This window comes from Salvia hispanica, chromosome 1 (genome assembly GCF_029641045.1).
Source record: "Salvia hispanica isolate PSC_SH4W2 chromosome 1, Shi_PSC_v1, whole genome shotgun sequence".
NCBI lineage: Eukaryota > Viridiplantae > Streptophyta > Magnoliopsida > Lamiales > Lamiaceae > Salvia > Salvia hispanica.
Genome location: NC_142692.1, coordinates 7,196,911 through 7,211,621, shown reverse-complemented (window position 1 = coordinate 7,211,621; position 14,711 = coordinate 7,196,911). Strand labels below are relative to the sequence as shown.

Below are 14,711 nucleotides of genomic sequence, written 5' to 3'. Positions count from 1 at the left end.
GCGAAAGTGATGGAAATGCCAAGGGATATAAATGCAACAACTTACCCCATGTATATGTCTATGTGTTTTCTCGCATTGGATTTCCATATAATAGTATAACAATTACTATAAAGAATCTGTATAGTCAACATGCCCAATTTGTACATATCAAATTTGTATAAACCATACGGGGGAGGATCCCCTACTGTGCTTCAAAACACAGCACAAAATGTTGTGGTGCAAAACGCAGGGATTTAGGAACAAACGCAGAAATTTAATCAATCTCTCTCTTTCTGTTTTTTTCAATATTTTCCCATTCTTGTTTTTATATTTTTAAGCACTACTGTATAATTAATTTGCAATAATATATTATTTACTGTATACCTTTGTACGTAGTTAATTATTTTATATGCTTTCATCAACATTAAGTTGGGGCATACATCTATCATTAATTAAGTTTGAATTAGTAATACTCTAAATATATTAGTACTATCATTCTTTAACTCAAAAATATGCCATCCTTAAAGTTTTTTTCTTTCGTAGTTAATTATTTACTATATGATTGATGATTTCAGTTACATTAAATTAGAGTATATATTTATCATTCATATTAAATGTGATGGAGTATTAGTTGTATAGTGACTATAGTCATCATTCTTGATATATAATTAACTCAAATATATGACATCTTTTCATTTTTTTGGTAGTTAATTTTAGTTATCATTCTTGAAATAAAATAATTAGCTCAAAAATATATTTTATTTACATATTTTCTTTCATAGTTAAGTAGTACTAGTATCTTATATAATGATGATTTCATCCATATTTAATTATTTTATGCTGATGATTTTGTTTCAGGACAGATAATATAAGAATATGAAAAACAAGAATAAAATATTGAAAAAAAACAGTAAGAGGGAGATTGATTAGATTTCTGCCGTTTTGCTCCTAAATGCCTGCGTTTTGCACCACAGCATTTTGTGCTGTGTTTTGAAGCACAGTAGGGATCCTTTTCCAAAACATATACGTTCAAAACGCCGAAATCAGAAAATGATCTCAGAATGTCTTGAAATTCGCACAACGAAATTTAGCCATTTAAGAGGCGAAATCATCATTTTATCAATTGTGTTTGTACTATATACTGATTATAATGTGTCATAATATTGATTCATCTTATTATATTCCTCCCTCCGTCCCAACTAAGGTAGAGACAAATCTTTTGGACATGGAGATTATGAAATTGTGTTGAAAAGTACAAGATATGAATAAAGTAAGAAATATAAAGAAAGAGTAAAGTAAATGGAGGAATAAAGTAAAAGTGATTGAATGTTTTGCTTTTTTGTTAAAATGGAAAATGACCCAACTTAGTTGGGATGTCCAAAAGAGATATACGACTCCATCAGTATATTTCAAATTTCCAATCACCTATTCTTTCTTTTTCTTCGGTAAATTGTTTTCTTACTGATAAAATAACACTATTTTTTATCAACAATATTTCAAATTTCGAATCACTTCTGCTTTCTTTTTCTTCTTATCTCACTTTATTAATTGTGTGGTATATCCACGTCATCCTAAAATGTCTGGATAATATTTATTTTGGGCAATTTACAAAAAGAAAGTGCTGTGGGAGGGGAGAGTGAATGCCAAGTAGCATCATCCTACAAAAGATAACGACTGTAAATAGTACACGTGGCAGAATGAAAATTGCATATGGATTGAGAATGAGGAAGGGGTGGGGCCCGCTCACACACCATGGGGCCTCTCTTCTTCTGAGGGTTTAAACTTTAAAGCCTCCCCACCACCACCGGGATTTGCAGCACCACCAATTCTCATCGCCACCTATAAAACTCTATGCATACAATGTGATCACTCAATCTCCTCCGTTTATCCTCTCTCCTAAACTGCTTCACGCTCGAATTTATTGTCAATTAAGTACTAATAAAACCAGAGGTTTTTTTTTCTGGTTAGGGTTTTTTAATCTCATTACACTCGATCGACTGCCGGCATTTCCTCTCATAATGATGGCATTGATGTGAGACGATTGAGTAGGAAATGGCGGCAGCGAGAGGGTTTACCACGCCGCCGTTTGGTGTGATGCGGAGAGCCGATGTTGAGGTTCTGAGCTGGCAGAATGGACTGACTTTGGATGTTCGCCGGAAGAAGCGGCGGTTGTTCGCCATCAAGTGCTGCTGCTCCGGTCGGAATAATGACAAGTGTCTCGACCCCAATACGAGACCGCATTATCGAGCCCGGGCCCCTGCTATGCCCTTTACATCTTCTAAGTAAGTCTTATCAAATTGATTGCAGCTGCTACGTCTTTGATTTTCAGTTCAAATAGTGAGACGATTTTTGGTTTCGAGTGAGTACCTTTCATTTCAGCAGAAAGTTAGGAAGGATATTTTACTAGATAGCCTTTTTGAGTTGGAGTATTTGATGTCCCTATTCTGTTTGAGACCAATATTAATTAATGTGCACATGGCCTATGAGTATTTTAAAATTATACTGCACTGTTGTTTTTTAATTAATCAGATTAAAGAGGTTTGAAACTTTGATCGGAAAGCAATAGATTAATCTGTTTCATCTGGTCTAGCCAACAAACAAAAGTGATAGCTAATTAGAAAGTGTTTGAATTATAAGCTTGTTTTGTAAATGGAGATCGCAAGCCTTTATTTCTTGGGGCGATGAGCCCCGGAACACGCTGGCTGAGTTTTAAAAAGGTTTTGCATCATCATGCTTTAGAAATGGAGAAATGAATGTGTGACAGTAATACATTGATATGAGTAGTTTATATTACATACAAAAAATGACAGCAATTAGCTGATGTGGGCGGGCTGTTTAGGGAGAGTGAGAAATCGAATCACATTAGGCCTGTATTCTTGTTGCAACTGAGTTTCTGCAGGATTGGGGTTTTGTGAAATGCAACTAGTTTCTCGAATAGGGAAAGAGAAAACTCATATCACTAGACTATATCAATAATTTGTTTCAATTTATCTTGCGACTTGGAAACTATTCTTGCTATTGCAGATACAAATTTTTTTCCAAACAATATAAGTTCTTCTCCCGCTGCACCCCAAAAAATTCAGGTCCTCAGTTTCGAGATTCTCCGCCTAAAAGAGGTATTGCATATTTAGTTTCAGTTCTAGCTAATCTCATTATTTAGATAATAGTATCACATTCTTGAACTTTTTGATTATGTTGTTGTCTCATTTCTTTAGTCCAAATTCATCAATAGGTGAACAGGCTTATTAAAAAGTGCTAGTCTGTAGCTAGTAAATATAAACGGAACGCTCAAGTTCTTAGACATATCTAAAAAATTTGAAACTCCTTTTCTCTTTAGATACTGGTATTGCCAACGAGAAAGATTGGGGCATCAATTTGCTACATGATAGTGCCAACGAATCTGGCACTAATGAAGATGGCAGTACCTGGTACCGTGAAAGTGGGGAAGATCTTGGAGATAATGGTTACAGATGTAGATGGAGTAGAATGGGTGGACAGAGTGCTGACACCACTTGTGAATGGAAAGAAACGGTATGCACATATGTTCGTTTTCCTTCCTTTTTTGTCATATTGTATTATGACAACCATCTGATGGTAGAGATATTTGATTTAACCCACAAAAGAACCAGTGTCCACCATTGCTTTATGCTAGGATTTTCTTTTACCATTTATCTGATGACATGGTGAAAAGATTGTATATTGATTTGTGAGAATGATGTTTTTTTTTTTTTTTTTTTCGTGTTCTCTTTTTTCCTTTTTCAAACTAAGGATGGTTCTTCTATTCAAATCCCACATTAAGCGTGCTATGTTTGTTAATAAGGATGTGTATTTATTTCAAATTAGGTATAGCATAATTTGTTTGTGGATGGAAGCTTTGGGCATTTTAATTTTTATAGTGTTTTTGTACTTTGGTCAGCTGGAATATATTGGAAGATGCTTACATATTGAGCCCTTAGAGAATTTGAAGGTCAAAATGATAGTCAGTTGTGTAATTGATGTTTGGACAACAAAATTGGCAGTGGTCTGACATCATAGTTGAAGGAAGTGTTTATTTAACATTTCTTGATGTGAACCTTCAAGTGATCAAATCAACTATCGGAAACTGAGACTGTCAGAGTTACACATGTAATTCTCTACTAATCAGCCAAAAAGATATATGCATTACCATCTCAAGACGCATTTTCTGACTGAGTAACATTTAAATTGTGTTGCTATCAGATATGGGTGTATAGTATTTGGGTGTTTAGGGTTTTGAATGTTAGTGCTTGTATTTATCTTTATTGTAAGATTATTCATTCTTGTCTGAGGTGAGGTACTTCTTTGACTGGCTACCTTTTATGGGATGGGGAAGGGGATTAGAAACTGTTGCCTCTATCTAGAGAAAATGTTATATTGCATACAAGCTTTGGATAGGGTGATTGACATGACACAGCTAAAGACTTAGCAGCCTTTAACTAAACCATTAAGGTTTTTATGCGTAGTAGTTGTATTTACTATGTTTCATAACCTTATTTAAGTATCATCCTAGGTGGATGCATTTAATTGGATTTGTTCATCTCCTTGACAGTGGTGGGAGAAAAGTGATTGGACTGGATACAAAGAACTAGGTACTCTGACCCAGTTATGCATGTGATCTCATTCCTCTTATAGATACTTATTAGCATTAATTTTCATGATGGTGTTAATTCTTCTCCAATTGCTTATTTGTAAGCTTTCTTTGAATGTTAGGCGTTGAGAAGTCTGGAAGGAATGCTGAAGGGGACTCGTGGTGGGAAACATGGAGAGAAGTTCTACACCAAGATGAATGGAGGTATCGGTTTTTGATTTGCATTACTATTATCTTGCAATCTCTTATGTTGCTTAAAACTGTGGAATAGTTGTTCCCGATCTCAAATTTACTTTGCAGTAATCTAGCTAGGATAGAAAGAAGTGCACAAAAACAAGCAAAATCGGGAACAGAAAAGGCTGGGTGGTACGAAAATTGGTAAGACTTGTCGAAACATTTGACAACTACCTAAAATCTGAGGTATATAAATAAATTAACTGTTATGCAGGTGGGAAAAATATGATGCCAAAGGGTGGACTGAGAAAGGGGCACATAAATATGGTAGACTGAATGAACAATCTTGGTGGGAGAAGTGGGGAGAACATTATGACGGAAGAGGTTCAATTTTGAAATGGTATTCGTCTATCTTCTCTTCTTGATGCTGATCACTATGTATTGGTTTTCTTGCTCTATACATGTTGAAGTTTGTTTTGACAGAATGAAATTTCATTCTAGGTTTTCATTTGACACCAAAGGGTCAGAAACTAAACATCAATACTAAAATAATTTTGTATTGTACTCACGAATTTCTCGATCCTTATTATCTTATAAATATCTCTTTCTAGGACTGATAAGTGGGCTGAGACAGAAATTGGAACAAAATGGGGAGATAAGTGGGAAGAAAAGTTTTTTGCTGGTATTGGATCGCGTCAAGGCGAGACTTGGCATGTATCTCCCACTAGTGATAGTAAGTTGTTAATTTGCTTTTGTACAATATGATGAGTTCCTCATAACCATTGCCAAGTAATAGTCAAACTTTCTCAAATATGGTTACTCTCATTTATGAATTATGTTTAAAAAGTCTACTTGTATAACAAACAATAATCCATTAAATCCTAAGTCTTTATATAATATATTTATGTTCTACTCAGAAATATTGAATATATCAATCGAATAAATCAATTACTCATGGTTATGAGTCTGAATCAACTGCATTTTGGTTGATTGAAACAGTGAAAATTAATTTCCATTTATGAGTAGATATTGTCAAATTTGTGTTTATTTGACAATTTTAGCTTTCATAGTATTTTTGTTAACTTGTAATTTCATTCCTCATCAAACAATAGGATGGTCAAGAACATGGGGAGAAGAGCACTTCGGAAATGGGTACGTGACACAGATTTCACATTTTATAGCTCACCCCTTTCGTTGTTCTGATATGCTTCGCTTGTGCATTCTGTTTTTGCATATCTAGACTTAACTATTAATGGCTTAATATCACTAGAAAACGTTTTTATCTCTCTTAGCGTTTTTTGAAGTGTAATATGGTTTATATTGTATGGCAGGAAGGTGCACAAATACGGCAAGAGTACGACTGGGGAGAGCTGGGATATTGTTGTAGATGAAGAAACATACTACGAGTAAGCTATATTTATTTAATGTATTGAGCTCAGTGTCAGTGTTTGTTATAAAGAAACATACTATGATCTGTTATGTGTATTGAGCTATTTTTTCTTGTAAAATCGACCTCAAACATCTGCGTTTCTCTCTGAAATTGAAGGGCTGATCCACATTACGGATGGGCTGACGTTGTCGGTGATTCCACTCAGCTACTATCCATACAGCCTCGAGAACGGCCTCGTGGAGTCTTTCCAACTCTCGACTTTGGCTCATCCCCGCTACCTCCTGCAGAGAATGCTGACACCTCCAGTGATCCAGAATGATGGTATGAATCATCTGTACTTGCCAGAGAGGTCCAGTAAAAGAGGAAGCTGCTCCATTTATTCTTCATTTCATTCATTCTTTTAGCATTCAATGTAAGCTCAACAATGTAGCCATCTGGTTGGACATTTTCAAATACTATGTGAAGGTGGATTGTATTGCAGTTGAACTAGTCTTATGGTTGTTGTGGTGGTGGTGCATTGCGACCGAGACAAAATGTGGATCTTACTATCCACTAAAACTCCTTTAATTACAGTTTTTTTTTTCACTTTCGTGCATTACTAATTTTGTAATCAAATAAATTCATGTTTTTAACTCTATTTTTAGGGGAAATAGGGTCAAATGGATTATATTTTCTTTCATTACCTAATTGTGCTGAAAAGTACATCCTCTCAAAATAAATGTTGTGTTGACAAGTGCATGTCTACTCTAGATGATATGATTCATGTCAACTTGTTACGCAAGGTGAAAATAATAAATTAACATTAATTGAAAATAAGTAAACTATAGACTGAACGCATGCAATTGAGAGTGACTTATTGATAATATATGCATTATATATGCATTACAATATTAGTATTAAATATAGTAATGATATGACCTTAAAATTTAAATTGTGTTATTGCATGCAGCTGATAGTGACTTATTGAATAAAGGATAATACTAATAATAATAATAATGTTGAATTTGAGAAACGAATTCTATTTCGAAAAGGTTATAGAGAGCTGGGCCATGCCAGGCTGAGTTGCTGCAGGCTGAAGTGATTCATTTCCTATAACAATGACAAGGAAAGCAGGAAATTTTTTTAAAAAATGCAATTAAATATGTATTTCTTTAACAGCCTGCAATGCCTAACAAGGCAGTGAATAATTATAACAAAGACAAAATAGCTAATTATCAAATTAAATTAATATCAGATCCACGTGCTTCTCATTTAACAACTCACGAGACATAAATTCTTCTCCATTAATTCCCAGAATAATTACTCTATTATTCTCTCATCAAAATGAAATATATTGTGATTTGTGCATATAATAATTATTTATTCCATGCAGTTAGACTTGAGAGAGTTTATTCACACTATTTTGCCCCAATTAGGTACACAATTAAAAATGTTTGCCATTCTATAATAAAATATCAGTATTTTGCCAAAAAAAGAAATAAAGCAAGTAGCTATAAATCTTAATTTCCTGAAATACATATATTTTCCGAGCTACAATCAATTATGACAAATACATAAAAATAGTGTATATCGATTATGTTTTGAATTGATTAAAATTGAGTCAACACAAGAGGTTGAAAACATTTGACAACCTAATATAATATAAATTTATTGAAGAATAAACCTCGATTTACATAAAAATCACGCAATCCCTCTCCTTTTCCGGACCCATCACTTTCTCTCTCTTCATCATTATAAAACCCATATTCCAAACCTGAAAGCTTAAAACTTTCATAAACATCATCAATTCAAATCTCCCAACCAATTCCACTCGCATTCTTCTTCACATCCAAATCCTTCCAAAATTCAAACTTGTTCATCTATTTACCGGAGTTGCAGTTTCTCCACCTAAAACTCTCTCCGTTTCACTCTCATGGGAAGAAGCGCAAACACAAACAAGGCGACAAAAGCAAAGAGATAAACCACACTTTTCCGTCCAAATGAAAAGTCCGGCAAAGAGCCTCACGCAGCTCCCGAAGCGGGCCTTGGATCTCGACTGGCGCCTCGTGCTCCTCCTCATCTCCTCCGTCACCTTTTTCACCTACATTTCCATCTCCTCCTCCTCCGCCGCCGCCGTCCTCATCTCCCTCCCCAAAGCCGCCTCTTTCAAATCCATACTCCACCCTCCCAATCACCGCCCCGCCCGCCCGCTCAACGGCTCCAGAATTGCGGTTTGTCTGGTGGGCGGGGCGCGGCGCTTCGAGCTCACCGGCCCCTCCATCGTCGAGAGGATCCTCCGCGTTTACGAGAATTCGGATCTCTTCCTCCACTGCCCGCTCGATTCGAACTCGTACAAGCTGCAGTTGCTGAGCGACGCGCCGAGAATTGCGAGCGTGAGGATATTCAAGCCCCAGCCGGTTCCCGAGACCGAATCGCAGCTCCGAGTGCTCACGCCTAGCAACTCGCCCAACGGTATACAGGTATAAAAATGCTATCTCGCTTCATTAAACAACACCAATTGCTGTAGCGTAATTTGCGATGCACGATTAATCTGTTTTTGATTGTTTCTTAAAAAGTGATTTTATGTTTAATTTCGATAATCGATCTCGATTTCACAGTTCCTGGTTGCGCTTTCGTGTTGGAATTGTGTTATTGGTTGAAGGAGAACGGGTGTTTGAGTTGAGTTGTTTGGTTTGTTTGTTGTATCTGTCGCCTAAATTTGGGAGTAAGGAATGAAAAGCTTACGATGTTGGCTATGATTTTACTTCCTCGTCTCTAACTTTTGTTTGATTTTGGCTCTTTTTTGTCTTCATCCATTTGCAGTTTTTGGCTCTAAGAAAAGTAGTAGGCCTTGATTATTTCGTCATATTTGTGTTGCCATTCTTGAAAATTCGTTGCTGGTTCAATTTCTGCAGCAATATTTGAAATTTTGAATGAATCAACTACTAGATGGAGATTGGTTTGACTTCATTCTTGAATCTTGACTAGTATACATCTGAATAAACATGTCTGTTAATTGACTAGTTCGCTGTTCTTCCCCTAAATAATTGGAACCACACACTCTTTGAAGGCATTCATGGTTGGCTACTTGGTATTCCACCTGATTATAGATTATGTTTGAGGTGGGAAGTCGGCTGTGGTGTTTGATTTTGGAAGTAATTGCAGAGTGTTAACCTGATGTCTTAAGGTCGTTGTGTATATTGAAGCTGTGCATATTCTCGGCGTATAATGAGCTTTAGTTTCTCTATTCAGTTGGAAGTATAAAATTTGTGAGCTAACTACTAATGAAACATGCTTCCGGCACCCCTGTTTCTGTTGTAAGAAAATGGGATTGCAGAACACGAGGAGGATGTGACACATGTTGAAGTACAGACCTTTAAGCAGTTTTTATGACTCACCTACACTCAGCTTCAGCCATATTGTTTATAATCTTGAACTAGAAACACGACATCAAGATGAATGAGGTTTGCTTTATTAATCGGGCTGTAGGCAGATGTTTCATGTAGCAAAGCTTGTGAATTTGGATGTCTTCTGACTTCAAGTTAAAATCTTTTTTGCTTGGTTGTAGTGAAGAAATTTTGCCTCATATGGTTATATTTTGTTTCTGGACTAATACATCACTGGTCTTGGGTAAAACTGAACCATCTTTGGACTTTCAGTACTTGTGTTTATCTATTAGAGTACTCCACTATTTGAACTACAACCTGATTTTTTGGGTGGCTAGAGAAACTTAGGAACCGACATGTGTTAGGTTTGACTTGTTATAATACATTCACTGTTGAGGCCCGAGCGCTTAGCCGAAATCACCCGACTCTACTAATAGGCCGTTGCTACGTGATTTGGTCTTATTTTAGGTTAGAATAGGACTTTAATATCACTGGTACTTATCACCAATTGATAGAGTAGTCCCATGCTACTAAATATAGACTATAGTCTATAATCGCCTATCAATTAGTATAAAGTGGGCTCTAATTAATTTGGGACAGTGATTGTTCTTCCACATTAAGTATAAAACTCAATTAGATGTAAATTTGGTTGCAGCTGGGACAACTCTATAATTTGCCTACTTTATTTTAGAGTGAAAATGTGAATAATGAAAGTAGGTGAGAGATAGGTTGTTGGCTTGTTAAGTTCATGTTTTTTAGGTGTGTGATGTGAACTGCTTCTTTATCTTAATTGCTGCTAATATTCTATAATCTGCATGATTCTAGAAAAATTTTCCCCATCAAGTATAATCTGCCAAACAAGGCATATATTTGGATTGTTAAAATAATGTTTCTAAATTGTAGATTATTGAGTGAAATATAATTAATATATGTGTCATACGTTTCATATTTAAATTATAAAATACAATGATAAATCATGGTAAAATGGTCATTTGATCTAACCACCCCTGATTTTCTTCTTGCAGGGCTTGTTGCAATATTTCCAACTGGTAGAAGGGTGTTTACCAATGATCAAAGCTCATCAAGAAAAGAACAACTTCACCTACGATTGGATTATCCGAACCCGGGTAGACGGGTACTGGTCTGACCCGTTAGGGCCGGAGAACTTCATCCCGGGAAAGTACGTTGTACCCCCCGGTTCCTCCTATGGTGGCCTCAATGACCGTTTTGGCGTAGGCGACTACAACAGCTCGGTTGTAGCACTATCAAGACTCTCCTTGATCTCTCAGCTCGACTCAGCCGGTCTGACCCAACTCAACTCGGAGACTGCCTTCAAGGCCCAACTCTCGACCCAGAATGTCCGATACACCACCAAACGCCTCCCGTTTTGTGTGGTATCGGATCGCCAGTATCCCTATCCTCTTGGCCGCAACGGAGTGCCTGTGGCGGCCTTGTCGAGCCGAGGCCCACTTAGCGGTGCAAAATGTAGGCCCTGCAAGCCCGTATGCAGTGGGCCTTGTGTCGGGCCGATGATGAGCGGGCTTTATAGATCGTGGAGCTGGACTGAGTGGGCTAATAACACACTTGAGCTATGTGATGCACATGGTGAGTGGGAAGAAGGGTGGGAGACTCTTTTTGATAATTCAGCTGGAAAAAAGCTTGCTTTGGCTAGGAAGAGAATATGGGCTTTGAATATGGACAAGTGTGTTGATGGATTTGAGAAATTCAAGAAGCGAGCGGCCCATTGGGTTGGGCCGAGTGCTGCTGAAATTTGCGGGCTGGGCTTGAAAAATCCTGCTTAAATTAGTAAAGAATGTTTTTGCAAAGGATTTTTTTTGTAGGATAGGGAATACATATCTATATACCTCATGATATATTATAAAATTTACTATATTATGTTTGTATAACCAAAATAATAAAAATGAGTATTTTGAGATCTTCTTTCGTCTATAACGTTGCAGCATTGGTGGATATTACAAAAATTGATTGATTTTATGTTATACGAAACGTACTTGCATTTATATTAATAATTTGCTTATTTGAGAAACACTTTACTGCATTGAAGATAATTATATCCAAGAAGACTATAAAAGCTTAGACCTTTATTTAACATTTATTAAAACTGGGCTGTGGGAAGAGTTTTGTGGGACGGTTGGAATATATAATTTAAATGCACTTACTTTTCCTTAATACATCTAATATGGGTGTAAAATTAAAATTGATCACATTGAAAAGGGAATAATATTGAGTGGGACACAACCCTGACTATACTATAATAACTGTACTAACATTAGTAAGTGAATCGTGTCAAATACGGAGTATTAAAATTTGTGTTTTAATCTCTATTTTTATTTAAAAATGTAAAAGGTGGGATTAAATAATGTTTACTTTGTTTGGTACTTTAGCTTAATATTTTCTAGTACTACATTTAAAAAATTAAAAATACCATTTGTCCCTTAGTTATTCGAAATTTCAGCTTATTGGTTAGAGAAGAAATGAAGATTAGACATACTTAAAATAAATTTGGACTTGAGTGGCTTTTGCTGCCACCAAAAGAAAAGGAGACAAGAAAAACGTGAGGTATATATATCGATATTCTTTTCTTCTCTACACATTCAATTCATCTTTGCCTATCAATTATAACAAACGTGGCATTATTCATGTGACATTGATTGCATGTTCAATGTCACCAACAAAGTATACTAACTGCTTATGCAGATTAATTAGTTAATTAAAAAAGTTGATAGCGAAAGAATTTATCCTTGTGCCAAATTCCTAGTAAGTTCAAAAGCTAAGTATTTGTTGCAATTCGATCTACAAATAATTTGTATGCGCAGAAAATGAAGAACAAAACAAATTGTTATCTTATGAATAGAATAATTGTTTTTTTCGTACAATATGAATATGAAGCACATGAATAACCAATGATATCATTACCATATATTATGCTAGATATGAAAATTTGATACGCATAAATATACTTAATTCGTTCCAAGTTGAGTATGCATTTCTTTTTAAATTGTTCCTTTACAATTGAATGATTTTTCTTTATGATAAAATTTACATATTTAATTTTTCTTATTTTTTTCAATTACTTATTTTATTTTCTCGTATACTTAATCCTCCTTAATCTTATCTGTTTATTTTATCTAGTATTTATTTCTTAATCCATGTGTTGAAACTTGAAAGACCTCAAACGCAGTGTGATACAATACATCATAAAATTATTTTTGTTTTGATGAAAATGTACAACCAATACTAAAATAATTTTCATCCCGCAATTTGAGGAATACAAGTTCCCATTTCACGACTCTAAAATAAACCTATCAGAGAATTTAGCATTTCGTCATATATCTTAATTTGGTAATAGTAATAGAATTGTTCACATTTCTGAGGGTTAAGAAATCAGAAAATAAAAATTTGAACATGCTTATTTTATGTTAATTAAAATGTTAGTTTATGTTGGCAACTTTATAAGCATGTGCTACAAATTAATGACTGGAAATATTGATAGTATCGTAGTATTATACTTTTGTCCAAAGACTTAGCTTGACTTGAGTCCGGCTCTTGCCTCCACCCAAAGACCAGCAAATAATGTTATTCTCTTATCTACACATTCATTCATCTTTCTTCACCAATTATAATAGTAATAAATGTCGCAATATTCATGTGACATCTATGCATGTTCAATGTCACCAGATAACTAACGAATTACACAATCATGCCTACGTGGATTGGTTGATTAAAACTTCGACATAACAGAATCTATCCTTGTGCTAACTTCCTAATACGTTAGTAATTCATTAAAAATGTTCAAATTTAATTACGTTTTGATTTGGTAGCTGCAGAAAATTAGGAACAAAACGAACTGTCGTGTCATGTAGTTGTCTGACTAATCATTTAATCGCCTACTTCATAGTGCACAATGTGTTTCTAATATGACAAAGACTGAGTTATAAAAATATGAATTACTATTAGTATTAAGATAAAAGCCACTTAATATTCCAATATATCTTTATGACATCATTGGTATATTAACTATTAACATAAGTATATATTCTCTCATCAAGGTTTGGATCCAGTGTCAATATTTTCACAGGGTGTGCTCTAATTACAAAATGCGGTCGATACTACTTGCATGGCACTTACGAACCTTGCCATGGCATACATGTAAATTTTTAAAAAAGAGAGAAAAATAAAAATATTTATATATAAAATAGCAACCATTTTCTGAAATAACCATTGGTTTGCGAGCAAATAGTACTCGCAAAAGACTATTGTCGCATTGACTTCCATTTCGAGCACCCATTTGCCGGCAACTTTGGTATAGTACTTAGTAAATATTCTTCTCTACACAACATCTTAATAGGTTGGCCACAAATATAATCAACGTGCAATAATTGATGCATTCACTAACAAACTATCTAAACCATACAATTTTGGCTACGTGGATTAATTAATTAATGAAATATGTTCATCGCAAAAGAATCTATGCATCATTCTTCTAACTACTAAGTTCCCTAATCAGTTTACTTTTTAGAAAAAATATTTCAAATGTCACGTTCTGATTGTAATTGGAATTAGAAATAATAGGAGAGATGGGTCGAGTCAATAATGAGAACTCTCTCCCATGGTTGGTGGTTGGCAATATAGCATGCATTTTTCAGATAATAATTTTGGAGTAGAGATGTTAGAATTTAATTACTTAGGCAATGAAAATTCAAAACAGCTGGAGGAATGCTGTGACTAATTGAAGATTTTGTCATAGAGATGGCTAGCCATACATTGTCCACTAAAGATAAGTGAGGGTCAACTTTATGGCTTATCAATCACAATATATTCCACCATATATTTAAGAGGATTAGTTATATTTTATGATTGATCAACCTCTCAAATTAGTTGAAATAATAGTCTGATTTTTAACTAGTCTTGATGAAAAGTTTTTCCTTCAATTAAGATGTGCTTGTATGTGGTATATGAGTTGTAACTTAATGAAAATTTGTAGAAAATTATGACAACGATAGTTAATTATGATTTGCACTTTTTTTTCCCTTGTTTAGCTTGTTCTTCTGTGTATATATATATAAAAAAAATGTCTCATTTGAGAATTTGTTCAATTTTCAATTAATATAAGCCATTGTTTTATTGTGGACATATCGAACACTATATTCTTCTTTTTTTTAGTCCTCAAACACTA

At 34.9% G+C, this 14,711-nt stretch overlaps 2 protein-coding genes across 4 annotated transcripts; both read left to right on the top strand.

Moving 5' to 3' along the window:
- The first annotated feature begins 1,705 nt into the window (after positions 1-1,705).
- LOC125224523 (protein EARLY STARVATION 1, chloroplastic) lies at positions 1,706-6,734 on the top strand. 3 transcript variants are annotated; one of them, XM_048127935.2, is made up of 13 exons: positions 1,706-1,841; positions 1,948-2,261; positions 3,004-3,095; positions 3,317-3,510; positions 4,547-4,586; positions 4,708-4,789; positions 4,886-4,963; positions 5,034-5,159; positions 5,261-5,281; positions 5,371-5,492; positions 5,872-5,911; positions 6,091-6,165; positions 6,306-6,734. In XM_048127935.2, exons 2-13 carry the CDS (start codon positions 2,032-2,034, stop codon positions 6,466-6,468), a joined length of 1,263 nt encoding a protein of 420 aa, XP_047983892.1. In that variant the 5' UTR covers positions 1,706-1,841; positions 1,948-2,031; the 3' UTR covers positions 6,469-6,734. The 3 variants fall into 3 exon arrangements, with proteins under 3 accessions (XP_047983892.1, XP_047983891.1, XP_047983893.1); XM_048127934.2 differs by having other exon boundaries at positions 1,780-2,261; XM_048127936.2 differs by lacking the exon at positions 5,261-5,281 and having other exon boundaries at positions 1,782-2,261.
- Positions 6,735-7,875: 1,141 nt separating this feature from the next.
- On the top strand, positions 7,876-11,452 carry LOC125218509 (uncharacterized). Its single transcript, XM_048120190.2, has 2 exons — positions 7,876-8,608; positions 10,540-11,452. The coding sequence occupies exons 1-2, from the start codon at positions 8,129-8,131 to the stop codon at positions 11,314-11,316; spliced, it is 1,257 nt and encodes a 418-aa protein (XP_047976147.1). The 5' UTR covers positions 7,876-8,128; the 3' UTR covers positions 11,317-11,452.
- Positions 11,453-14,711: the final 3,259 nt, after the last annotated feature.

Excerpts from the sequence above, each read along its gene's own strand:
- LOC125218509 (XM_048120190.2), top strand. The coding sequence starts at position 8,129 with ATGAAAAGTCCGGCAAAGAGCCTCACGCAGCTCCCGAAGCGGGCCTTG. Across the intron at positions 8,609-10,539 it reads ACTCGCCCAACGGTATACAG|GGCTTGTTGCAATATTTCCA; the intron begins GTATAAAAATGC and ends TTCTTCTTGCAG.
- LOC125224523 (XM_048127935.2), top strand. The coding sequence starts at position 2,032 with ATGGCGGCAGCGAGAGGGTTTACCACGCCGCCGTTTGGTGTGATGCGG. Across the intron at positions 4,790-4,885 it reads CTACACCAAGATGAATGGAG|TAATCTAGCTAGGATAGAAA; the intron begins GTATCGGTTTTT and ends TTTACTTTGCAG. Across the intron at positions 5,493-5,871 it reads TGTATCTCCCACTAGTGATA|GATGGTCAAGAACATGGGGA; the intron begins GTAAGTTGTTAA and ends ATCAAACAATAG.